This window comes from Diadema antillarum, unplaced genomic scaffold (genome assembly GCF_040938485.1).
Source record: "Diadema antillarum isolate AM-2024a unplaced genomic scaffold, OU_Dant_1.0 seq00000962_RagTag, whole genome shotgun sequence".
Classification (NCBI taxonomy): domain Eukaryota; kingdom Metazoa; phylum Echinodermata; class Echinoidea; order Diadematoida; family Diadematidae; genus Diadema; species Diadema antillarum.
In genome coordinates this window covers 314,716-342,246 of record NW_027271809.1, presented here as the reverse complement: position 1 = coordinate 342,246, position 27,531 = coordinate 314,716, and the positions used below count along the sequence as shown (strand labels likewise).

Here is a 27,531-nt window from a genome sequence, read left to right as displayed (position 1 = left end):
AAGTTTGTTACCACCTTTGCTTGCATCTTTTGCTTGCTGAACGCCAGTCACCCAAGGGCGATCATAGCGACAGTACTTGCCTTCGGTCGATCATTTCAATGACAAGTGAGGCTGCGACCATAATCGGTTTTTTTTTTTTCTCGGGGACAGTGACAACACATGAGGCAACACTTAATATTCGTTCTTCAGGCCAATTCTACATGAGTTTGAGAGCGGTTTCTACCCCGATGATTACCGTGTGCTGCCATATGGCGCCTTGGGCAACTGATACAGGACACGCCGTGACAGTTTTCGCATTTTTCATGGTCTTAGGACACGCAGTGGCTCAGTTAGGTGAGTGCTGTGGGAACGATCGCTGAATTTGTGCCATCCTTTGTCGTGTGACATAACATTTGAGGAAAAATAGCATTACGATACACAGGATTTTAGTGCAATAAATGAACTTAATTATGAATATCATGGATTCTTGTCACGATGAGGTCTGTTTTAAATTACACAATACTTAGAAATCAATCTGAAATTCCCTTATCAGGGGGCTAACATAATTGGCATGTTTAACCGTCCCGAAATATGAGTCTGTATTCTTCCTTATTAGCAAGGATTAGCCAAACTTGTACATGTATCCTCTCGTCTTTTGTTTTGTTCAACAGTCAATCTATACTAGTATCAAAGTTGTTCCTTCATTCCTTCATAACTCCTTCCTTCCTTCCTTCCTTCATTGCTTTGCTTTCTATTATTAATTCAATTTCAAACAAACAACAACAAACCAAAAAAAAAATGAAATAAAAGAAGAGAACTGATTGATATAGTTTACCATATAACTAATTGGTCTATGAAAAAAAGAAAGTCAATTTTAGAATCTATTAGCTTTTCGCCTGTAAATGTTTTCTACGAATACTTCGTTCATGTCCTTCAAGTATATGGCACAGTGTGATCTTCAATGGTTTTTTTTTTTTTTTTTACAATCAATTGCAACAAAATTGCCCCACAAATTCAAGTAGGATATCAGTTTGTTTGTTTGTTGTTGTTTTTTACAGTGTGATTTCAGAATTCGATCCACATTATTTACAGGACCGTGGTTGTTTGTGTTCGTGTGTTATATACGTATATATAATATGTACATATATATAATCGTTTGTGTGTTTTGGTGTCTGTGTTTGTGTGTGATGTTCTCTAATGTTTTCTCTCTTTTTTTACAATGTTTTGACAATAAAAGTAAATTAAAACCGAATCCCGCAATGGAAAGTCTTAATTGCTGCATACACTGATAGCTTTGAGAAGCGAAATGATTATACAGGATATTTTGATAGAAGGCATCACTTACTCATGGGCCCTGTTTCATAAAACTCTTCGTAAAGTTACGCACGACTTTACAAATGACTGGAATATTAACTGCCAATATGTGTGGCCATTATCTTTCTTTCCTTACGTTTAAACAAAATACGACCAAAATTAACATGAAAGCAAGCTGGTTCGATTCATTTTCAAATATGACCGGTAATAAACTTTACAGTTGACAGCCAGTTCTTCATTTAACCATCGTAGCCCCTCAAACTACAGCACCTGTATACTTCTCCATCCAGAATTCTTGATAAGGAATGCATCCTCTTGCAAATATGATATGCTAATATAAACAAAACAAAACTATGTGCACGAAGTTCCATTATAGGCAAATAGAGTCGATAAACAGTTGCATTCTTCTCCATAATAGTTTAAAAAAATCATTTACGGTTTCAGGACACTTATTGTTACCCCTGAATGGTCACAATTTCGAAGTCGAAGTTAAAACTTGTTGTTGTTGTTGTTGTTGTTGTTGTTGTTGTTGTTGTTGTTGTTGTTATTATTTCAGTGAAGGTTATACAGTAAGGCTGGTTTGATAGAAAAAAAAGGCATCATGGCGGTTTCTTCAGCTATGACAATCAGGGAGGTGTTACAGAGATGGAGTGGCAACTCTTCGTACATGCAAACACAATAATGTTTGGGTTCAAGGCGTTACAATGGGATGTCTAGCATTCCACTACGTTGTTGTTGTTGTTGTTATTTCAGTGAAGGTTATACAGTAAGGCTGGTTTGATAGAAAAAAAAAGGCATCATGGCGGTTTCTTCAGCTATGACAATCCAGGGAGGTGTTACAGAGATGGAGTGGCAACTCTTCGTAATTCATGCAAACACGATAATGTTTGGATTCAAGGCGTTACAATGGGATGTCTAGCATTCCACTACGCTTTTAAGTCATGCTCGACACCACTCTAGTTGCAAGACGAAGTTCGGAGACGAAGAACGCATTTCGCCTTTCGTTGAATTACAAGCTTTATTTCACCGTAGTTTCTTCATAATGCGCAAATTGAAATGAAATAAAAATTAGGCCCTTTTAAAAACCTAATATTTTTCTATAATGCGCACATTTCCGCATGTTAGTTTTCTATCTTTTAATCTGGGATATTTTTATCTTTCAAATAAAGTACTCCGCTAAAGCGTGTTCCAGCGTGCTTTTAAACTATTTGCTGTTAAAATTGTCAGTTTCACACTGCATTTTGTCAGTTTCACACTGGTGTGACACGGCCTTTAAGGCCGTGTCACACCATTCCGGGCAAGCTACGCGGGCTTGTGGCGAGGAGGTAGTTTCCAGCACGTAGAAGATTTTCAGCGGGCGAACAAGAATGTTTGCAATTTTCATTCATTCCTTGTCATACCGTACGGGGGAACTTCTGCGGCTTGACTTGCGGGGAAACAAATTTACTCCCCGGAGCTCTCCGCAGTTGGTCCGCACCTGATAGTATCTAGCGCGTAGTTGCCCGGAGGTGCTCACGCAAGTCCAATTTAACCGCAGCCAAGTTTTGTGCATGACCAAAACTTTTTCCGGGTGAGTCGCGGGAATGCCCGTACAGGTCCACGCAGAACGCCAGTAGGAGACCCTTAGCGGCAGTACTTCCCAGGCAGTTCCCACGCAGGTACTTCGCAGTCCCGTATGCAGCCAAGATAATGAAATTCTGTGAGATTTCAGCCATTCCATTAGAGGAATTCCTTCACTGAGTTGTCAGCCCCCACGCGACTGGTACAAAGGTCACACAGTATACTCGCAAGTATAACGCGTCCAGCAAGTAAGACACATGCGCTGACTCGCACAAATCCTTTTCCGCCCTCAGGAATGTCCGGTATGCTAGAAAATCCCTACACGTAACAATCCCGAGTAGCTTGCCCGGAAAGGTGTGACAGGGCCTACACGACTACTTTTGAAATACATGTTAGGTACTGTCATGTGCGGATCATCTACGGGGACCTCCGGGTAGTCAAAATTGTTCTTTGCAAGTCGCACGCAAGGCTGGTGTGACACGGCCTTACAACCAGTTTAGGAATTGTTTTCATTATTTGTCAATACTTGTATCTTATTGTCTAAATATGAAAGCTATAATAACGACGATTAATGTAGGGTTAGATGAGCATATTAAAGACACAATATGTCATGCTATTATCGAAGTTTTTTGTTCATACACAGAAGATACAGTCCGTCTGGTCGGCGGAGCTAGCAACTTCGAAGGACGCGTCGAGATCCTTCGCGGCTCCCAATGGGGTACGGTGTGTGATGATAACTGGGACTTGAACGACGCGCAGGTGGTTTGCAGACAGCTCGGCTACGGGGACGCCATAGCTGCAAAGACAAATGCCTACTTCGGCCGTGGGGGTGACAGCCAACCCATTCTCATGGACGGCGTGGCGTGCAGTGGGTCTGAGAGAATGTTGGCTGACTGTTACTTCTTCGGATTGGGGAACCACAATTGCTACCAAAGCGAGGACGCAGGGGTGGTGTGTTCGGCTCCTGGTAAGCTTCTTTATAAAAATAATAAGAGCAATAAAAAAGAAATGGTGGAAAAGACAGGCTTAAAAGTGATAATTCTATTCAAAGTTCAGTTCAATTCAACGAACTTTGTGTAAAATTACACAAACAAGAAATCTGAAGTGTCATTAATATCTTTTGATTTCTTATCATTTCTTTTATTGAATATTAAGAAAGGGAAAAGCGAAGTCAAACTGGCATCATTGGCACATATAAATATAATACATATATAGAAGGCTTCACACTACTAACTTCTTTTTTGGTGGCTGGACTACCGGTGAATCTACATAACTTGAACATGAACTTTACATTCTTCATTCATAGCACCCATACAATCTATGATACTATAACTGCCTCAGTTATACTTACCGTAATCATCACAAATTCTGCTGAAATACATTTCTACCAATCCTAATTACAGAAAAGAAAATTCCACACTCTAACAGTAAAAAGTAAGAAATTTTCCTCAACATTATGAGAGATTTAAAACTGAAAGCCGAAAAAGATCACTTACAAGGATGTGTAATGATATAAAGATGTCATGTAACTCTCCTACACATCGCTCATTTCATTCTCTTTCTTTTCTTTTTTTGTATGTGTGTAGGTGACCCAACCGTCATAATTATTACAATGGAATGATGTATGGATTCTTTCCAAGCGGGCGGTCACATCACTGATCGTGCTATCAAAGCTACTGGGATGCAGCGAAGTCCATGATTTGTGCTTAACCCATTCTAGTCAAGAAGAATTCATCATGACATTGTCTAACTGTTAGCATCAGTGGCGTATCTAGGGAAAACGGCGCCCGGGGCAAGCGCGGAAATCTACGCCCCTAATTTCTGAAAAAGAGTGTTCAAACCTAACCCCATCCCGGTAGGGACTTTATGCTTTTTCATATAATATGCTTTTTCAAGCACTTAAAAGGGGTCTTTTGAGAGTGATTTAAATGTAATAAATTGTGATAAATTTTGGCGAGCGGAGCGAGCGAGCTGAAAATGTGTGTATTTCAGCTTACAAAACATGGAATTCTTGTCATTTTTTGCTTACTAAATCTTACAATTCTAATCAAGATATAGTGACGGCCTTATAGATAACGATTTATACCAACAAACTAAAGTACTCCAACTTAGTACGCGCGAGTGAGCCGAAATTTGTATATTTCTGCGTCATCATCACGTTTTGTTCTTCTCTTTTCTTTTTGTGAAAATTTTTGTATTTCAGCTTACAAAACCTGCAATTCTTGTCATTTTTTGCTTATTGAATCTTACAATTCTAATCAAGTTATAGTGACAGCCTAATAGCTAACCTAAAGATTTATACCAACAAATTGAGGACTTGAAAAAATACTCTAAATTACTACGCGCGAGTGAGCCGAAATTTGTATATTTCTGCGTCATTATCACATTTTGTTCTTATCTTTCTTTCTTTCTTTTTTTGGATAAATTTTGGCGAGCGAGCGTAGCGAGAAAATTTTTGTATTTCAGCTTACAAAGACATGCAATTCTTGTCATTTTTTTGTTTATTAAATCTTACAATTCTAATCAAGATATAGTGACGGCCTTATGGATAACGATTTATACGAACAAACTGAGGACTTGAAAAAATACTCCATCTTAGTACGCGCGATTGAGTCGAAATTTGTATATTTGATTTGATTTGATTTGATTTTATTGTTCCACATTTCAAAACATCAAACATGATACGATCGATTGAACATAAGATTGAACATAGCGTCGTAAATTACAAAAAATACAAGAGAAGACAATTTAACAAACATGAAATGTGGGGACCTACTAAAAAGCAAAGCTTGTAATGTATAGGTCCCTGTATATATGAAAGTGTTGGTCTTCTTAAACAACCTAGAAACGAAAACTATGAAAGGAAGGAAAGGGACGTAAAAGAAAAGAGAGCAAAAAGAGCAAAGGAAAGGAATAGAATATACGAAAGCATAGCGAAATACAAAGTAGCCACCTGTAACGCGTTAACAAGACTCCTTGTCACCCGAGCAACACAGTTACGTAACTGTAAGAATGCGCAAAAACGCACATGATACATAATGATTCATTAATTCAGGAATAGCCTTGACATAAATGACTCAGTAAAAAAAAACCAAAAGGCAACCATGGAATACCATGGAATACATATGATAAACAACGAATCTGATAAAGAAGAGGGAGTTCAAATAAAATTGCATGTTGTATTATTAGATATAAGCCTGCACAAGGGATTTTTTTAGTTTACGTTTAAAACAGTTCAATGACAACGATTCAATAATGTCGGAGTCAAGGCTATTCCAGAATGTTGGACCTGTATGTACTATTGTTTTAAGAGCAAATGCAGTTCTCACGGGAGAAAAGTGAAATGAATTTTCCTGTCTTGTAGGGTAGGAATGTATAACTTTATTTTTTACAAACATGGGAGTGAAAGCATAAGGTAATTCGTCTTTAGTTAACTGGTACATAAATATCCCAAGGGAGTAAGAATATATATCAAAAATCTTTAAGAGGTTATTACTTTTGAACAGAGGGCTTGTCGGTGCTAAATAATTGGTACAATTGATAATTCTTACAGCTCGCTTTTGTATTCTAAAGATAGACTCCAGGCGTATTTTGGAACAATTCCCCCAGGCCAGTATGCTATAATGAAGATACGGCAATAACAAAGTCGAATATAAGGTACGTAATATATATGTGGGGAAAACATGCTTAAGCTTCTGTATAACACCCAAATTTCTTGATAATAACTTACATAAATGATTTGTTTGTTCCTGCCAAGATAATTTACAATCAATTAAAAGACCAAGAAATTTAACTGAATTTGTCTGTTGTAAGTTTACTCCTGTGATTGAAATTGAGCCAGGTAAACAAGTGATTGTATTACTAAACACCATAAAATTAGTTTTGTTTAGATTTAGAGATAGTTTGTTACTTTGAATCCAATCATTGACGTGATTCAACTCAGAGTTAAGCATATCAAGTAACTCAGTAGGATTTTTGTGCGTCAAAAAAAGACTTGAATCGTCCGCAAACAAGAGGAAAGAAAGGAGTGCTGACGACCTGGGCAAATCATTTATGTACACAATAAAAAGAAGTGGTCCCAAAAGGGAGCCTTGTGGAACACCACACGTTATATTTGCTGTGCTTGAATCAGAATCATTAATGTGTACAAATTGTGATCGATTTGTGAGGTAATCTCTGAACCACTCCAAGGCGCTGCCACGAATCCCGTAATGAGACAGTTTGTACAGTAATATTTCATGATCAATTGTGTCGAACGCCTTGGAGTGGTCCAGAAAAACTCCAACAGTGTGAGATTTAGCTTCGATAGCTTGAACAACTTTATCTATTAACAACAAAACAGCGTGAGTAGTCGAATGTTTTTTGCGAAAACCAAATTGAGTGTCTACTAGGATATCATGGTCATTTAAAAACTTGATAGTTCGGGAGTAGACAACTTTTTCAAGTACTTTGGAGAATGATGATAAAAGAGATATAGGTCTATAATTGCCCAGGTCGTCCTGTCTGCCTTTCTTAAAAACAGGAATAATCTTGGCAACTTTCATTTTACTAGGAAAAACACCAGTCATTAAAGACAAATTGAATACATGGGTCAAAGGTGCGGCTACTTCATAAATGATTTGTTTAAGAAGAAACACTGAAATACCATCATAGCCTGAGCTTTGTTTAGCTTTAAAATTATTTACAATATCAATGACATCCAATGCATCTACGGGCGTGAAAAATATAGAACTAGGATTGGGATTCACAAGAAATGAATGAAATGTTTTTTCCGTTAAAGGAATATTTCTGGCCAAATTTGACCCAATATTTACAAAATACGTGTTGAATGCTTCAGCAATACCACGGGAGTCATCAATTATCGTTCCATTTTGTATTATTTTATCAATTCCCAGTTTCTTTCCATCATTCTTTTTTAATACATCATTTATAACTTTCCAAGTAGACTTGATATCATTTTTATGGATTTGAAATTGTGCAGAAAAATAATCTTTTTTTGCTTTACGTAGCACAGAAGTCAAAGTATTTCGGTAAGCTGAGTATTTACGTTTTGCTTCTTCTGTACCACTAGACTTATATCTATAAAATAAATTGTTTTTACGATTTATAGATCTCAAAATTGATTTGGTGATCCAAGGACTTCTTGGGATTTTTTTATAATTCAATTTGATCGATGAAACTGGGAAATGAGCATCATATAAACGCAAAACAATTTCATTGAATATATCAAACGCTATATCAGCGTCATTCATATTATAAACAGCAGACCAGTCGGTATGATCAAGACTCATTTTAAAACTTTCTATACGTTGTTGTGACATTACTCGAAATCCCTTTTTATTATAATTTGTTTTACCTTTTTCAAAAATATCATGTAACGTCACAAATATAGGGAAGTGATCCGATATATCAGAAACAATGATTCCTTGATCAGCAACGTGAGATAAATTTGTAAATATGTTGTCAATTAGTGACGAAGTTGTATCAGAAACCCTTGTTGGTTTCGTGATACAAGGTATAAATGAATTGTACATCATTGTATCTAAGAATTCCTGACACTGGGGCTTTTCATTATAACAAAATAAATTAACATTAAAGTCTCCCATCAATATACAATGCTTGTTCATAAGAGAGGGAGAGTCAAGTATAGTTTGCAGTACACCGACAAAATCGTTAAAATTACTATTTGGTGGCCTGTAAATTTCTCCAACTATAAGGTTTTTCGCATTCGGTATAACAATTTCTATAACGACACATTCAATCATATCAGAAACTTGGCAAAATGTTTCCATAACATTAAACTTGACATCATCTTTAACAAACAAGGCCACACCACCACCATGCTTACGTGTTCTATCCTTTGAAACTAAAGTGTAACCGTCAATACATACCAGCGAATGAAGCGGATCATGCAACCAAGTTTCGCAAAGACCAATAACTGAAAAAGTAACTGATGAAAGATTTAAAAGTAATTTTAATTGATCAAAATTTTTACTTAAACTTCTCACATTATGATGCATTACAGAAAAACTATTACGTGAAGAAAAAGTTTCGCGGTGTACCAGTTGTTGTGGTAAAACATATTCAGTGGTTATATGAGGTACAGCTGCATCATTTTCGTCATATATTAAATGTAAGTCAGGCATTTGCTCATGTAAACAATGAATAACATCAGACTGAAAATACACCTCATTTGTTTTGTGAGACGTAGTATAATTACTGGCAAGAACTGCTTCTACAAAATCATCGTTTGACAGTGACTGCATTGGAAGACTATCCATTATGATGAACTATCGGGGAATCAACACAACGGATTGCAAAAGTGTAGAGAATTCCATCTCCATGACTACTACGCAATTCACGAATAGCAAAGAACACTATCAACAAGTACTCAGTGTGTATGAGTAATATCAATGCTTGCTTACAATCAGTGTTACGTAATCGAATGCTGATGAAAAGGAAGGTAGGTTGCTCGGGTGACTCGGGCTTAATGTGAATACATGAAATTTGGTTACGGCGCATGACATTTACATATCGTATAACAGGTGCGAGAAATGGTACCCGGTCATTTACCAGTGAGAAGAATTCATACATTACAAAGTAAATAAGAATAAATACAGAATAGAGGGAGTGGAACATTGTCATATCGTCACCCTGTGTACGAGGTAAAACTCCAGGTACAAACTCAAAATTTGTACAGCACAGGGATTCACAAAATGAAATAAAGAATGCTACCGACACGATACGAACGCACAAAACCATGGCCTTAACGGGTACTGATTGAACTAAAAAAACAACAACAACAACAAAGGAGGTTCAATCCACCTGCATCAGAATATGAATATTATGCTTTACATTTATTTATAAGCAACAACTACGACAAATATCATGTGTTATATGCTGCTATTTTAAGAGAATAAAATAAATGTGCCTACTTTACATGAATATCAGCAACTTTCAATGTAAATTAAATTTACCTATAGTATCATACGGATGCAGTTATCCTGTCGTTCAATTCACTTGAAGTGTGACATTTATAGCTTGTAATATATAATTTGAATCTAAAATCTAGTCTGAATTACACACAAAAGCAAAAAAAAAAAGCGTCGGATTGATGTAACAAGCAGAGTGCTGAGAAAAATTGCTATGATATCACATAATAGACTCAGACTAGATGTGAATTTGACAACTACCTGGTAGTGGTAATCAGAAATGAAAATCTCTCACCACTTATTCAATGTAATGGTCCCATGGCGCTGTTTTCTGGCCCTTATCGCGTGACTCCAGGATAAGTTGGGTTCCTACCAAGCGGATTCGTGTAGACTTTCCGTGGTCCTTTCTCAGCTTGTACGCGGCGGATTCAAGTTCGTAGCGACGGGCTTTGAGCTTTGGGGGGAGGTCTGTTTTCACGTTAAAGCATGGCCTGGTCTCAGGCGAACGATGTCTGGTCTCAAAAGCGTGAAGAACGGCGTTCCTATCAAACATCGAGACGAATCGCGCGATAATCGGGTCGGGGGTCTTCGGGGTATCTCCACTGGGTCCTGTGAGATTTGGTCGGGGTTTGCGAGGCAGGCGATGTACGTTCGCGAAAAGCATCGCGGAGGTTTCTTCGTCAGAGAAGCCAAGCTGCTTGATGGCGCCACGAATATCCAGCAGTGCCTGGTTGGATGTGGGATTCTGGGTTTCGGCCTTAATCCCATAAAACAGCAAATTTTGTTTCCTGTCGTGTATTTCCATTGCTGTCATTGCATCAAACAGATCCTTTTCCGTTTTCTTCCTGTCTTTCTCTAGCTGAGGTAACTTCTTGTTCTCGATGTCTGTCAACCTATCTGCTGAATCCTGCGCTGACTTTTGGAGTTCGGCAAGGGTATCGTTGATGGTTTTGATCTCTCGACGTACCTCTGCCATTCCATCATTCATTTTGTCCAACTTATCCAAGACTTGTTGCGCGAAACCGTCAAACGTGGTACGGAGTTGAGTCAGAGACTCTTCCGTAGCGTAGCTGCGTGATTTTGTGGACATGGTAGAAACAGCGTTGCGATTTTGCTGGCTAAACGAACGGTTTCTCAGAAAATATGACCTCGAGCTTGAAGAAGTGTCAGAATTGTTACAATTGTCCATAATTTGGTCGAATATTCAACGCCATAAACAACGATGCAGGTGGATTTTACCTCGTAGTTACGGAGCTCAAATCACAGTACGTCCATGTTGTTTCGAGGTCACGTGTCACGAAAAATATTTCCGTGTCATCATCACATTTTGTTCTTATCTTTCTTTCTTTTTTTGATAAATTTTGGTGAGCGCAGCGAGCGAGCCGAAAATTTTGTATTTCAGCTTACAAAACATGGATATCTTGTCATTGTTTTGCTTATTAAATCTTACAATTCTAATCATGATATAGTGACTGCCTTATAGATACCGATTTATACCTACAAACAGAGGACTTGAAAAATTACTCTAAATTAGTACAAGCGAGTGAGCCGAAATTTGTATATTTTCGCGTCATCATTACGTTTTGTTCTTATCTTGTTTGATTTTTTTTGCGCCCCCCTCCCCCCATGTTCGACACCGTTGGTGCCCTCCTTTGATCCAATCGGCGATCGCTTCAGAACGAAAGAAATTGCAGCCGCTGCTCCGTGTAACATTTTGCCTGCTAAATATAAAATTACATGTGTGAACACAATATACATTGTCATTTTGTCCGCATCATCATCATGTTTGTTTTCATCTTGTTTGATTTGGTTTTCTGCCCCCACCCCCCCCCCCCCCCCACCCCGTCCGGGCGAGGGTTTTTTCTTTTTCTTCTTCTTCTTCTTCTTCTTCTTCCTTTTCTTCCCCTTTTTTTCCTTTTTTTTTCCTTCTTCGGGTTTTTTTTCTTTTTTTCGTTTTTGGCGCCCCCAAGGAGCGGCGCCCGGGGCACGTGCCCCCCTTGCCCCCCCCCCCCCCCCTAGACACGCCACTGGTTAGCATCCCTTTCTTGATTATGCGTACGGATTTCTACGTTGTCTCTTCCCAGAGTATAGCTTTCACATAATTTGCACTTTCTCCTTTCCTCAACTCGTAACTGGACTACATTTTGCATCTAAAGAAATTCAGACATACATGCCAACAATATACTAAAACGAACCTGAGCTGATTTTAGTCCATTGTACCAACCGTCAATATTGACGGTTTGCTTTGTTTGTTTTTGATTTGTTCAAACTTTATTTTAGAGGTTTGTCTGTGTGGTTATTGCTGCTATTGTTTTTCCTGTTACATTTCAGATGATGGAGCAGTCCGCCTTGTTGATGGATCCGGCAGTCACGAAGGGCGTGTGGAAATCTTCCACGATTCGGAATGGGGTACCATTTGTGACGACTCGTGGGACATGACTGACGCAAATGTCGTGTGCAGACAGCTCGGCTACGAGAGCGCCCTCAGCACAAAGAGTTCGGCATACTTTGGCAGAGGTCAAGACAACCAGGAGATCTTTCTCGATGAGGTGAACTGCTACGGAGATGAAGAGGAGGTAATTGAATGCAGCAGTAATGGCTGGGGAAATCACGACTGTGGCCATAACGAGGATGTAGGAGTGATATGCACGCATGACGGTAAGCTTTTATTAGTGGAGGATAAAAACAATTTTTTTTTTCTTTTCAGTAACCTAAATCACGGGCATTTGGCCACGCTATAGAAGTGGTGAAAATCTAAATTTTGCTGTCAATATACCAACAATTTGCTGGCAGAACGAGTTAACTCCATTCTTGTTAATTCGGGATATTTGCGATGAAAGCGGCTATAAAAAATAAATAAGATAAAGAAAGTGTGAGTCTTTTTTATCGTAACTTCAAGAATATTCCTTGTTATGTTACAAGTAAGCTTTCACATTGTAATGTCGGACTTACCTGAGATTCACTCGTTTTGCATTAAAACATTTCATAATTATCATCTTGGACAATGTCATGAATGTTTTAACAAACATAATAAAAGTCATTATCCATTACAATAATAATTCAGTGTCTGTGTTTCTGATCTGTGCTGGAATGACCAGACTATATAAGTCGAACGAGTGAGTCCTTTTCAGGATCACAGAAATCAAATTATTATGTGGTATAAGCGTGCTGATACTGTGGTTCATTCTTCATATTGGTTATCTGTTCCAATGAATTCATTTCAAATATTTCGTGATTTATAAATTGTATCTATGGAATTCATTTTTATTAAGTCGAACACATGATTTTGTGTCCATTTCGATATGTCATGACCATAACCTTTTATTGTGATTTCAAAGAAGTCTCAATAGAGTTTATGAAACGAATGTGTTATGAACATGTCCATGCTAAATTGTACATACTTATATATACATATACCCATTATGTATAAAATCGGCTATTCTTGGATAGGTAGGAAAGCCCTAAATGCAGGAATTGTAACTGGTTTGTTCAATTTGTCACGAATCCAATTACATCAAACTTTATCGATCATGCATGACACAGAAGCAAATGACTCAACATGCCAGCAAAATGACTAAAGCTCACACTAGTAAGTTCGCGAAGGCTGAAAAAACAAAAAAAAAAACTTTAACCCCTTAATTTGTTAGTCTTTGTCAAGGCGAATTAATCATTTGCGTAATTACCTGACAGAATAGTGGCAAGGATTTTGGCATAATTATTTTCATAAATGATAATGCGTTAAAGGTTTCCCGGCCAATTTCGCACTTTTGTCAGTCCAATTCCTAATTGCTGCTTTCAAGTTAGAAAAATCTAGCGCTCGGTATTTCAATTTCATGATCTCTTCATTCAAATTCATTTTGGAGCATTCAAATTACCTTTAGCCTCATTCTACTAAACACTTTTTCAATTGAAATTCGTAAAACAAGCACCATTTCGTTATTCGTTCATTCAGTTTAGAATGATATAATCACGTGATCACGGACATGCTGCACTCGTTCATTCGAATTCATTTTTGGGCATCCAATTTAACATCTTTTGCATTCAATTTAGCACGCATCTTTATGCTTTGGTTCTTTCTTCATTTTTTCTTTTCATCATAGCTATTGTTTGCAAGCGTCATTGCGTTTCATATTTTCGTATTCATTTTAGAGATTTTGGCAACAGTGTATTTTCTTCAATGTGCTTATTGAGTCTTCCAGTCCGAAGATAGTTCACGTGGCCACAACTTATCTGGCCGTTTGGCGCTTTATTCCGAGTGTGTCAGTTCTAGGAAGTTAAGGTTATGATCATCAAATGTTCCTATAATTCTTTTTCTGTCTTCTTAGAAATACGTCTTTATCTAACTTGTGCTGTCATGACTGTAATTTGTAGTATTGGTACATGTAGGCCTAAAATGAAACATATGAAAGAAAAGGGGCGTTACAGAACAACAAACTCGAGTTATACCGGGTGTCCCCCAAAAAGCGGAACGGTGGATTTTCAGTACATTGCGTTCTAAAAGTGATATATATATATATATTTTGAAATCATTAGAAAGGAGCATCTTCCGCAGAAGACAATGATACTAAAATTATTAAATTTTGTTCAGTACTTTTTATTCTACTCCATTTTCTGTAAATGCAGTCATTTTCAAATTTCGACGGATTTTTGCGACTTATGAGATAATAATTTGGGCGCGACACGCGATCCATACGGTGAATATTGTGTGAGCTTCGTGATCCATGCCAACAAAAGATACAGCTTTCACATTGGGCCAGGAAAAAAACAGTGTGTGTGTGTGTGTGTGTGTGTGTGTGTGTGCGCGCGCGCACCCAATGTGAAAGCTGTATCTTTTGTTGACATGGATCAACGAGCTTACACAATTCACCGTATGGAACGCGTGTCGCATCCGAATTGTTATCTCAAACGTCGCAAAAATCCAGCGAAATTTTGAAAATGACTACATTTACAGAAATTAGCGTAGAATAAAAAGTACTGAACCAAATTTAATGATTTTTGGTATCGTATCATTGTCTTCTGCGGAAGATGCTTTTTCTAATGATGTCAAAAAATATATCACTTTTAGAATGCAAGGTACTGAAAATCCACCGTTCCGCTTTTTTTCGGACACCCGGTAAAGGGTAAAAAATATATACTTTTACTTCTTGACAGTGTATAGATGAAGCAGAAATTCACACAGAAATACGCGTTTAAATGTTCTCACCTTTAAAAAAAAGAAATAACATGACACCAATTTGAATGAACATGCTTGGAATTTGACTGCCCATACGCGAAATCGAATGACTGAAATACCCTTTTTTCGGTCAGTGCTGGCGAATTTGAATGATTGAAGAGCACGTGCCAATTCGAAAGGCACATGTGCGAATTTCATTGATCGAAATGCTAAATTGAACGAACAGCTTACAATTTTGAATGACAGAATGTGCAGTGACGAGTTTTTTTTTTTTGTTTTGTTTTTGTTTTTTTGTGCTAAACTGTATGAACCTTCTTTCAAAAGGACTGACAAAATTGCGAAATTGGCCGGGAAAACCTATACTAAGAGATGATGTGGTCATTTTTCTCTAATATGTTATTCTTACACATGCCGTGATCCAGCTGAAGAAGGGGAGCTCCGACTTGTTCAAGGAACGTCGTCGAAAGGAGTACTGGAAATCTACCACGAGAACTCCTGGGGTAGCATCTGTGACATTGGTTGGACCTTCAACAATGCAAAGGTCGCATGCCGCCAACTTCGGTTTCAAGAGGTGGGCGTAACTCAAGTGTACTACGGGTATGTGGTACCAGTCCACCTGTCGAACATAAGCTGCTCCGGTAACGAGGATGAGCTTTCGGACTGCACCAACGTAGTGTGGGGTGATTACAACTGCGGGTATTATGATCATGTGGGTGTCACTTGCTCCTACACTGACATCGAGTCTACGACATTTCCACCCACCACCACCTCCAGTGGTAAGAAGTTTTATAAACTTTGTTTCTAAGAGGAAATTGAGATTGAGTCGATAGATGTTATATAGGTTTACTCTGACTTACTCTGACTAATTGAGTCACATTCGACCACATAAAACGAAACATGCGTTTCCCAAAAGAAGAAAAGTAAAGAAAGAAATAGATGTAGAGGCGAGAGACTACGGAGAGAGCCAGAGGGAGAGAGAGAGGGAGAGAGGGAGGGAGGGGGGCAAAAATTTTGCAGGGCAAAAATGAGAATATGGATATACAAGTACAATAGTTTTGCAAGTCTCCTCTGTTCCATCTAATTGTCAGCTTTCCCCTGAAATTGTTACATTGGGTCATAAATTCATATTCTTCTCTAATATCAAACAGCGGAAGAAGGCGACGTTCGTCTTGCTGGCAGCAATTCGCCTGGCCGCGGACGAGTTGAGATCTACCACAACAACGAATGGGGTACTGTGTGCGACGACAGATGGGGCCAGGATGAGGCACGGGTAGTTTGTAGACAACTCGGCTATAAAGGTGTTATCTACTACAGCGAGACATTAGAGGAGGGAACAGGCCCTATCCATTTAGATGACGTCAACTGTGTGGGCACTGAATCTCGTCTGTCGTATTGTTCCCACCGTGAGCCCTGGGGCTCGAACGACTGTGGGCACCACGAAGATGTCGGTGTGCGTTGCAACACATACGATTCTGGTGAGTATAGGCGTGAGGGCCACTTGTTCAAACTGTCCTGTAAGTGTCTTATTGGACAAGAAGGGGCGAAAAGTTAACGTTTTAAAACTCACCCCGGCACCTTGTTAAGGACAAGAAGGTGAGAAGGAATCTTCTTATGGATCGCACAGAAGAGGTATTGTTTAAGCAGGAAAGGAACCTTGGCCCTGTTATAAATTTTCATGAGTCTCCTCAGTCGATTTCTGAAAACCCGTCTCCATTCTTCAAGCATTTAAAACTAGCAAAATGAATTTAAAAATGAGTTCATGCATGTGTGTGTACACACGTGTTTGTGAGAGGGATACTGATTGTTTTCGTTCACGCATTTGGTGCTCATCATATAATACCAAAGGATTTTTTTTTTTTAATGATACATTTTTCCTAACACTTCTCTGTCTTGTTTTGTATTGGGCCTACCTGTTGGAGCTAATAGAACTAAAAAGTAACTATGATTTCAGATAAAATGTTTCGGTACTGTTTATCAATATAAAATAAATGAATAAATAAACAAATGATAAAATATGTATGGTCCCCACATGTGTATCCAATCTAACATGTTTCCCTACTGTTTTATCAATTCTAAATGAATGAATAAACAAAGAAATGAGAATACATTTTAATCTTCTTAATATCAACTCACCCTCTCCGTCTTCATGATTTTTATAAAGTATAAAATCGGTTCTTTACTGTTCCTTGAATTCCTCCCTCATCGATTAAAGAGAGAGAGAGAGAGAGAGAGAGAGAGAGAGAGAGAGAAATGGTTCGGTGTTAATGTCAGAGTTGCGGCGCCAATGCCATTTAAACTTTGTCATTCTTTCTTAAAGTAATCTTTGCCTTTCCTGCTTCTACCCAGGGAGTTTTACCTTGACATTACGCCTCTGGCATTTCGTTCCTGTTTTTGTGGTAGGACTTATTTTTAAATTTACTTCTGGTCATAATTTGCATTTCCTCTCCGAACAATATCGTCACCATAGCCTACGAGGGAGACGTCCGTCTCGTTGACGGAAGTTTTTCAGACCGTGGTCGAGTGGAGATCTATCATAACAACGAGTGGGGCACGGTGTGCGATGACGGCTGGGGTGGACAGGAGGCAGAGGTCGTCTGTCGCCAGCTTGGTTACTCTAGCCTTGTCTATGCTGTCCAGTACTTCGAAGAAGGGAGAGGACCGATCCACCTCGACGATGTATCTTGCGAGGGATACGAGTGGTCACTGTCGTCGTGTGACCACAGGCCTTGGGGAGAAAACAACTGTGACCACAGTGAGGACATCGGAGTCCATTGCTCGTTTAGTGGTACGAACCCCTTGCTTGGCAAGCATTGTTCAGGGCTTCCTTTTCAGTACAATTGGTAACCTTCGTGATTTTCCCTCTGCCGAATAATCCCCGGAGTAACGACTTATTGCATTAGTGGTTTCACTCTTGGTTGGCAAGACCAGACGTCGTGGCAGCACGCTACTTTTGAACACCTATAGGGAGTGTATAGTTAACTATCGGTGAAAGTTGATTGTAGTCTTTCCTATATCTTTTGGACACCATTTTTTCACAAAATAAAATGATCCATTACAAACACATTCACCTAAAAAAAACGGATATCAAACAAAAGCATGGTAAAATTTGTTGACAGACGTAAATGGTATTTCGGTATGATATCAACTGTTTTCCATATTTTCATTTTAAGCTGCATCAATGTCTTCATCATTTGTGATTTCACTCTTATGATAATGATCTTCATGAATTCTGATTTATTTATATGTCAAGCTACTAGTATCTTTTTTTTCTGTTTCAATATTGACAAGTTCAGATCCACCTTACGAAGGCTTAAAAGGGAACACTGCGAGAGCATACCATGCTATTTATAATGGTCACCTTTATGAGTATCGATTTACTCAAGTGAATTGAATTGAATTCAATTCAATTCGATCATTTATTTTCCATTCTTCTCTGTTTCCAACAGAACACAACACAGTATAAATTAGGAATCATATCACAAACGTTTACATATAACTTTGCAAAGGATATCAAATGATACAAATAAAGTTTTTTATGCATGTATATATATATATAAATATATATAAATATAATATATATATATATATATATATATATATATATATATATGGATGCATACTCGCAAAAATAATACAAGGTTATGTTTCAATTGAGAAAAAAAATGTAAAGGTAGCTTTCTCCTGATTTATCGTTGCCATGTTAAGAGCCGTCTTACGGAGAAGCAGAAGGCATGGCTGGATGGCTGATTGGGGTTACCGTCGTGTGTTCAGTCTTTGGTTTCACCATCATCCTCACTATCATCGGAACTGTGTGCTCGGCATCCAGCCAGAAGCAACGACGTCAGTCACCAACCGTGTTTTCCGTCAGCGGGAATCCCACCGCTACCACCGACACGGCAGCGGCCCGCGGTGGCGTTGGAAACTACCCAAGGCAAGACGCAGCTCCCTACTCGGCGCCGCCACCCAGTTATGCCACAGTCATGTACGCGCCGAGTAGCAACGGCGTGGAGGTTCCTCAGGGGCTCTTCTACGCGCCGTATGCACACGGTCAACCATCGTCGCCGGCAGTGACAGGTCCTTCCGCTGTAGATTCTGGTCCTGCTAGCAACGCCGCTACTGCTCCATCCAGTGTTACCCTCAGTTCACCGACCAGTCCTAAGGGCAATACTCCATATAGTTATGCCTGAGACATTTAATTTCGGGCGAATTCGAACGACCAACGACATCAACGTTCAAAAACATTAAACAGACATTCGATTCAAGAATATAGTATTGCAATCGCATTGTGAATTGGAAGTGTTCTAATTAAAAAGCTGAAAAGATAGCTTTTTAGCACTCCCCTCCATATCTAACAACTGCTGTTTATTACGCTAAAGTCATAGGACATAACCATATTTAATATTAATGTATTTTCCTTTATTATGATAAATATCCTGCGTTGATTTCGTGTAACTATGTATATGCAAATGTTATAGTGTAGTTATCCTTTAGTTGGAAATGAAATACATGCAATGGAATGAAAAAGTGCATGCAAACGTCATTTCTTTAAGTGCCTTCTCTCTTGTAATCGTTCAAGCATTCAAATACGTGAAGGGGAAAACTGTGTCGTAATTTGATATTAAATATCATTTTCACAAGCCAAGTGCAATAATTTTTGTTCAAACACACCCAGAAAAATCTGCTCAGATGTGAATCATGCCAAGAAATTCACGAATGCAGGGACCCAGATTAAGGAACAGAAAGGTATGCAGGTGTATCATAACATTACTGGTTTTTCAGAAATGGAGACTTACGACTTTCCACTTTCATGATAATAACACTGTTAAAACTGATATGATTACTTTACGAGAAATGATACAGGAAAAGGAATGAATTCAGAAAAAGTTGGTAAGAAACACTGAGCAGATTTAGAAGAGAAGATAAGATAAGAGGTTTAAGAAGAATTGAGTCCTGAAAATAAAGTCGTAAAATGTACTTGAAACTTGCTTTCATTCCTGTGAGATTTGAGCAATGCTATTGGATATAGCCCTATTGTACCAAATGAATTGTCATGGATTAGAATGAATAGGATTTTTTTAAATCACTTTTAAATGACTTAGGGATAAAGAAGAGCAATTAAACGTTGCAAAAACACAAAAACAAGTAAGAGGGGGGGGGGGAATACAGATTTCTAGAGAGAAAGAAAAGAATGGAAACGCCTGGCAGGGAAAAGGTACATGAAAACAAGTAAATGTGATAACAATGTAAAGGAGAAGTAAACATCCAGTTCATTGCCATTCTCATCCAGTAGTTTCTTATGTCTTTAAGAAGCTCGTTATGTTAATGATTATTAAATGATACAAACTGGCTTTCTAAAGTTTGCCTTTGAGAACAACTGGTCGAACATTAAATCATATTCCGACACATTTTGGGGATAATTCAAGTTTTTCAAATGTTAATCAATGTCAATCACAAAGACTACAGCTTGCTAAATACTCACTAAATATTCTGCTAAATGAGGAAGAGATGGTCACTTGCAACCTTACAATCTCGTACCTTACAGTCATTGCAAAGTTGTTGGTGAGTTTGCTTTTGGGGGGTTAACGAGTGTCTTTGTTCCTTTGTTGATAAAATATCTATGAATTCTATTTAAAGGTCATGGGTTAGCCCGTCTGACGTCACCATTAATCTCGTTTATCTCGTCATAGTTGTCAGCTCTGGTCTCTTGATATGATAAGCCTTGTCAATTTGCATTCAAATTCCAAGTCATTCTAAAGCATTGAGGCAATAAATGCCGCAGCAACTTTCAACGAATGACGTTGTTAAACAATCGACATATTACGTTTGTTAATTGAACTTCCTATATACGTTTGTACTGACGTGACTTTTCCTTGTGACGTGATTTTTAATTTCTAGGAGTGGTTCTTGTTGGTTATTTAATCTTTTGGCTTGTTGTTTGCACTTCTCCCTCATTTCTTTCCACCATTCATGAATCTATAGAAAAAGAATTAAACTAAAATATTACGCGTATGAATAACGAGACATCAGTGTGTCACCTACATGCCTTTACCAAGATTTATGACCATATTATGAAGATGTACTTTCCCTCTCTTCTGTACTCGGTTGAGTTTATGACTATGACATGTTTTATCAATCCTCCCTTACTCCTCACTGAACAAAATGCTGATTTTCTTTTTTTTTCTTTTTCGTGATTTTTAATGTATCTTTATACATTTTATATTACATTAATGCATAATAGTCTTTCAAGAAAAAAGATTTTGTAATGATCCATTAGAAATAAAATTTGATTTTAAATGTTTTGAACTGAATTTGCTTCTCTATACATAGTTATTTTTTTCTCATTTCTATATGGTGAACTTACTTTGACAAAAAAAGAGAGTTTGTCATAACTGACTGTTTCTATGTCATTACAAATATGTGCATTTTGTTTGAGTACTGGTTTAGAAGAACGTTTACTCTAGCATGATGTTCAATGTAGGCGTAAAAAGTTTGTAACCAACATACACAAACACATTCAAACCACACATTGATCTTTTTATTTACCTTTTATTTTTGCATGTACACACTGATTTTAATTGATCAAAGCCGTTTATTCTGCTATACTTTGTTTTAACATTTGCACACATATTACTCTTTCGTGATTTTTTTTTATTTGAATTTCGTTTGATATCAGCATGCCATCATTATTCTCAGTGAAACAAATATCAACAAAACTAAGCAGCTGTATTCTTCAAACTTGTGCCTCTAATTGTCATGTAGAGAAACATTACTATTGATGCAAATTTATGCCATGTACAGAAAGTAATATAAAATCTACGTAAGTCTACCTTGATAAACCTGATTAAAATCATCAATATCTGCTCAACTGCACAGAATACACACGTGAAAAGACAGCATTTTTTAATACCCTGCTGTACACTAAGATTTCACAAACCATAATTCAATAATAAGAGAACAAAATTTGTATTTTAATGCATCACCCTACACTCTATCTGACTTTATCATACCAAACAAAACAATAATCACATGAGCTTGATGCATTTAGAACATGAACAAACCATCTCCCTACTTGAGCATTACAACTTACCAGCTTCTAACTATGGCTGCCTATCTAACCATTAATTACCCTACTTTACTTTACCCTACCCTAACCATTAATTACCCTACTTTACCATCCTAACTACGCAACTTCCTCCCTGGGACACTCCCTAAATTCCATCGGGATGAAAATACGAGTGTATCCAAACGTTTGAGTGACTTTGTGTCTTCACTTGGTCGTTCACTTTAGATGAGAAAATCAAGTTTAGAGACAATGAAAAAATAAGAACTAGACGGACGGCTGTACCAATTTTTGATCGTACCATGTACACACAGTATCCATGAAAGTAACGCGCTGCTCTGTGTTTCTTAACGGTAAATATTTTCTGGGAATGATCTGAATATTACAAAGGGAGAATGTGAAACACTTCTGAAAATGACAAAGCGAGAGGGAGGGAGGAGGTTGTGTCAGGTGATTAAACTCGCAAGTGGCATGTACCAGAAAAATGTGGTTAAGTCAGCTGACTAAATCCGGAATCCGGCAACAGCAATATGTTATCTTTATACTCTTTATAAAGATGTCTTTATCCCTCCATCTTGAAAATGAATGAACGCCTCTGTTTCCATACAATGGGGCCCTCACTCTTAAAAAGACAGCACTAGCTGATATACACTGTCCATGACATCGTATGCTGTACCATGATGATTTTGGCCTGAGCTTTCTATTAGTCTTACCTTGCACGACTGTGGTGTGAACATGTCTGCTGTCATCATAGCATTGGAAGCACAGCAAACATCTTAGACGTTAATTGCTCTTCAGACGAAACCAGATAGTTTGAAGTGTGCATATATACGTCTTAGTCACCGACAAAATTAAGGTTAAAAGTCGACAAAGGACACTTGTAAGCAACGGCAAAGATACATTTACCGTCACACACACTATCTCATATATATATATATATATATATATATATATATATATATATATATATATATTGTAGTTGTTCCGCGTATTGGCAGTACTAGAAATAGCAATAATAAAGTCACAACAGAGGAATGCAGGGAATGCATTAATAGCCAATCTTAATTTAATGAATAATCCGAATTTTCGAGGATCCTCTTCTTCAGGGATGACAGTGATGATTCGCACTGTCATCCCTGAAGAAGAGGAAGGATCCTCGAAAATTCGGATTATTCATTAAATCAAGATTGGCTATTAATGCATTCCCTGCATTCCTCTGTTGTGACTTTATTATTGCTATATATATATATATATATATATATATATATATATATATCTTTGCAATGATACACAAAGTTATCGTTAAACCCTCCCATTCTACAATGATGACTTGCTATACCTGTTCACCTCATCCGTTGAGTCATCGAACTTTATCATCCCTTGAGTATGAATTGTACATCTAGCCCCATCTAATTATTTATGACCAGATTAAGTCAAACACAAACATCCTGCCCGTCCCCAATTGATTACTTGGAATTGTTGCTGAATCCAAAACCAAGAATACTACCTTCTTTATAAACTATAGTCCCGCCTTTGTTCCTATAACAACCAAAGTTTTGCCCAATCAAAGCCTCTCTTTCACATGAAGACTCCACCCCCATTCACCTATTCATAGTATGTTACAACCGTGTAAGCAATGTGTATGATTAAATGTATAAAGAGAATTATAACATGCAGAGAAGAAGACTTGCATTCTGACGCTCGCAGAGAAAGGATAGCTCCCAAACATCTCTCGAATAAAATGCTCGCGAAAATATATTCAACTGTGTGCCACGATACTTCGTTGAACGTATCTCTGTAACCTAAATTGATCCCACTACACAGTATGGTGGAGACTTGCATTTTGACGCTCGAAGAGAGAGGATCGCTCCCAAACGCGTCTCGAATAATTAAAGTGCTCATCAAAATATACTCCACTGTGTGCCACGATACTTCATTGAATGTACCTCTGTAAACTTAACTAATCCCACTGCACAAGTAAATAATTAGGCCTATATTGATTCAAGAGAGATATTGCAATGGAAGAACATTCAAGCAAGCTAACATTAACAGGTTAATGATTATGTCATGGCGGAAAAAAGCCCAGTGGTATGATCTATGATGTCGCTTTATTGGAGTACAAAGGTTGTTTACTTTATACATGTATATCACCTTTGTTTGCATTTTTATTTTCTGACTTAACGTCAGTCACCCAAGGGCGATCATAGCGACAGTACTTGCCTTCGGTCGATCATTTCAGTGATAAGTGAGGCTGAGACAATGATCGTTTTTTTCTCGGGGACAGTGACGACACATAAGACAACACTTAATATTCGTTCTTCCGGCCAATTCTACGTGAGTTTGAGAGCGGTTTCTACCCCAGTGGTTACCGTATGCTGCCATGGCGCCTTGGGCAATTGATACAGGACATGCCGTGACAGTTTTCGCATTTTTCATGGTCTTAGGAAGTGCAGCAGCCCAGTTAGGTGAGTGCAGTGGGAACAATTGCTGAACTGTGCCATCCTTTGTCGTGTGACATCATTGAGGAAAATAGCATTACTATTACACAGCATTCTAATGCAATGAGTGAACTTAGATACGAATATCACGGATTCTTGTAATAATGAGGTCTGTTTTAAAATACACAATTCTGAGAAATTATTTCATTTTTCTTTCAGGGAGCTAGCATATTTGGCATGTTTTGTGCGGTCCCGAATATGAGTCTGTCTTCTTCCTTATTCGCAAGGATAGGCCAGCTTGATATCCTCTGGTCTTTTTGTTCTGTTCAACCGTCAATCTATCAAAGCGTTCCTTCCTTCCTTCCTTCATTAATTGATTTGCTTTATTTTAACAATTCAGTTTCAATCAAACAAACAGACAAACAACAACAACAACAAACCAACCAAAGAAAAGAAGAGAAGAGAACTGATTAATAGCTTACTATGCTACTAATTGGTCTATGGAAAAAAAGAAAGTTCATATGACAGTTTATTAGGTTTTCGCCTTTAATTTTTTTTTTCAAATATTTTCTTCATGTCCCCCAAGTATGGCACGGTGCGATCTTTAATTTTTGCAACAAAATTGCCCAACAAAATACCAGTATGACTTCCTTTTGATTTTTTTATAGTGTGGCTCCATGTATATGTATACATATATATATATATATTCATATATACATGTATATATTATATATACACTCAGCACACAAAAAAGAAAGCGAACACTTTTTCGAATTCATATTTTTCATAAAAGAGTTTGAGTATGTCAATGTAAATGGAAACCTTACGCATCTGAACACATTCATTTTTGTTCTCCAAGGCACAGAAGTAAAAATTGCAAGAATTGACATAATCATTGTCTTTCATTTGCAAATGCCCTTCAAGTGAACGATGAGAAATGAGTGACATGAATGAAGTAGCAAAAAAATAAGTTTTCGTTCTCTTTATCTCTTTATGACCTCCAACAAAATCAAAGTGGGAACCAGAGGGGAAAATAAGAATTTTCTGTCAACTCAAATCTCAAATGAAATAAGGAGTAAGGGCACACAAATTATTAAATGAAGAGAATATCTTTATTTCATTCTTCAATTTAGTAATTTAAGAATTCATGAGACAAATTCATAAACTAATTATTATTTACAATTTTTCAATTTGATAAATCAATTCAAATTCCCACCATTTATGTCAGTATTGCTCCTTCTCTCATTTCATTTGAATTTGGATTTGACAGAAGATTCTTCATTTTCCTCCGTTATTTTTAGCCTTTATTGATCTTTGGGCTCCAATAAATATCATCGAGATCACAGGTTTAATTTTGCAGCTTAATTCATATGTTTTATTGTGTTTTATTTGTCTTTTGTTCTCGTTGTTACATGGAAGAGCACTTACACATGAATGAGAACTTGTTCATTTTTGCAATCTTCACTTTTGTGCCTTGGAAGAGAATTATGAAGGTGTTCAGTCATGCGTAAAGTTTTTCCTTTTTATTGACCTATCAGGTTGAAAGCCATTTAAATTACCTTTCATTTGGTATAAAAATTTAATCATTAACTTTTAACCAAAAATCAATAAGAAATCTAAACTTGAAAAAGTGTTTACTTTCTTTTATTTTGCTGAGCGTATATAGGCCTATATCAATTGTATATATATATATATATATATATATATATATATATATATATAATTTTTGTGTTGGTGTGTGTGCTTGTGTTTGATATTCTCTAATACTTTCTCTCTTTTTCTTTACAATGCTTTATCTATAAAAGCAGATTGGAACCGAATCCCGCAATGGAAATTCTTAATTGCTGCATTAACTTGTAACTTTGAGAAGAGAAATAATCATACTGGATATTTTGACAGAAGACATTCCTCCCTCCAGGGCCCTGTTTCATAAAAGTGTTCGTAAAGTTACGCATGACTTTACGAATGACTGGAATATGCAGTGAAAAATTATGAGTGCCCATTTTTTTCTTACGTTATAACAAAGTACGACTAAAATTAATATGAAAGCATGTTCATTCCATTCATTTTCAAATATTAAAGGAAATAGACTTTACAGTTACCGCTCATGGTCAGTTCTTCACAGTGGCGTACCATGGGTCAAGACATTGGGGGGGGGGGGCACCTCGTGGAAAAGTATCAGGAGAATGGCATAGCGATTAAATGCGAGCGAGCGAAGGGAGCGAGCTTGAAAATTTTGACATTTTACAGTCCCCAAACTGCTGTTTGTAGCTATATCTTTTCGCTTTGGAAATTAAGGGGGGGGGGGGGCGCACCGGGCACAACCATGACAACTTACTCCTGGCAATTACTGTCAGCAACATCAGGAGAATGGTATAACGTTTAAACGCGAGCGAGCGAAGCGAGCAAGCTTGAAAATTGTGACATTTTACAGTCCCAAAACTGCTGTTTGTAGGTATATCTTTTCGCTTTGGAAATTAAGGGGGGGGGGGGGCGCACCGGGCACAACCATGGCAACTTACTGCTGGCAATTGCTGTCAGCAACATCAGGAGAATGGTATAACGTTTAAATGCGAGCGAGCTAAGCGAGCGAGCTTGAAAATTTTGACATTTTACAGTCCCCAAACTGTCGTTTGTAGCTACATTTTTTTCGCTTTGAAAATTAAGGGGGGGGGGGGGTTGGGCGCGCCGGGCGCAACTGCTGGCAATTACTGGCAGTAACATCAGGAGAATGGCATAACGTTTAAATGCGAGCGAGCGAAGCGAGCGAGCTTGAAAATTTGGACATTTTACAGTCCCCAAACTGTCGTTTGTAGCTACATTTTTTCGCTTTGAAAATTAAGGGGGGTTGGGCGCGCCGGGCGCAACTGCTGGCAGTTACTGCATGGCAGCAACATCAGGAGAATGGCATAACGTTTAAATGCGAGCGAGCGAAGCGAGCGAGCTTGAAAATTGTGACATTTTACAGTGTAAAAACTGTCGTTTGTAGGTATATCTTTTCGCTTTGGAAATGAAGGGGGGCAACGGGCACAACTGCTGGCAATTACTGGCAGTAACATCAGGAGAATGGCATAA

At 37.9% G+C, this 27,531-nt stretch overlaps 1 protein-coding gene across 1 annotated transcript; it reads left to right on the top strand.

Annotated features, from left to right (window-relative positions):
* Positions 1–248: 248 nt before the first annotated feature.
* On the top strand, positions 249–19,145 carry LOC139741910 (scavenger receptor cysteine-rich domain-containing group B protein-like). The gene is made up of 7 exons (XM_071652482.1): positions 249–333; positions 3,497–3,820; positions 12,117–12,443; positions 15,381–15,734; positions 16,107–16,433; positions 17,426–17,710; positions 18,664–19,145. Exons 1-7 carry the CDS (start codon positions 249–251, stop codon positions 19,143–19,145), a joined length of 2,184 nt encoding a protein of 727 aa, XP_071508583.1.
* Positions 19,146–27,531: the final 8,386 nt, after the last annotated feature.

Coding starts and splice junctions, on each gene's coding strand:
- LOC139741910 (XM_071652482.1), top strand. CDS start 249: ATGGCGCCTTGGGCAACTGATACAGGACACGCCGTGACAGTTTTCGCA. Junction 3,821..12,116: donor GGTGGTGTGTTCGGCTCCTG/GTAAGCTTCTTT, acceptor GTTACATTTCAG/ATGATGGAGCAGTCCGCCTT. Junction 17,711..18,663: donor AGAAAACAACTGTGACCACA/GTGAGGACATCG, acceptor TGCCATGTTAAG/AGCCGTCTTACGGAGAAGCA.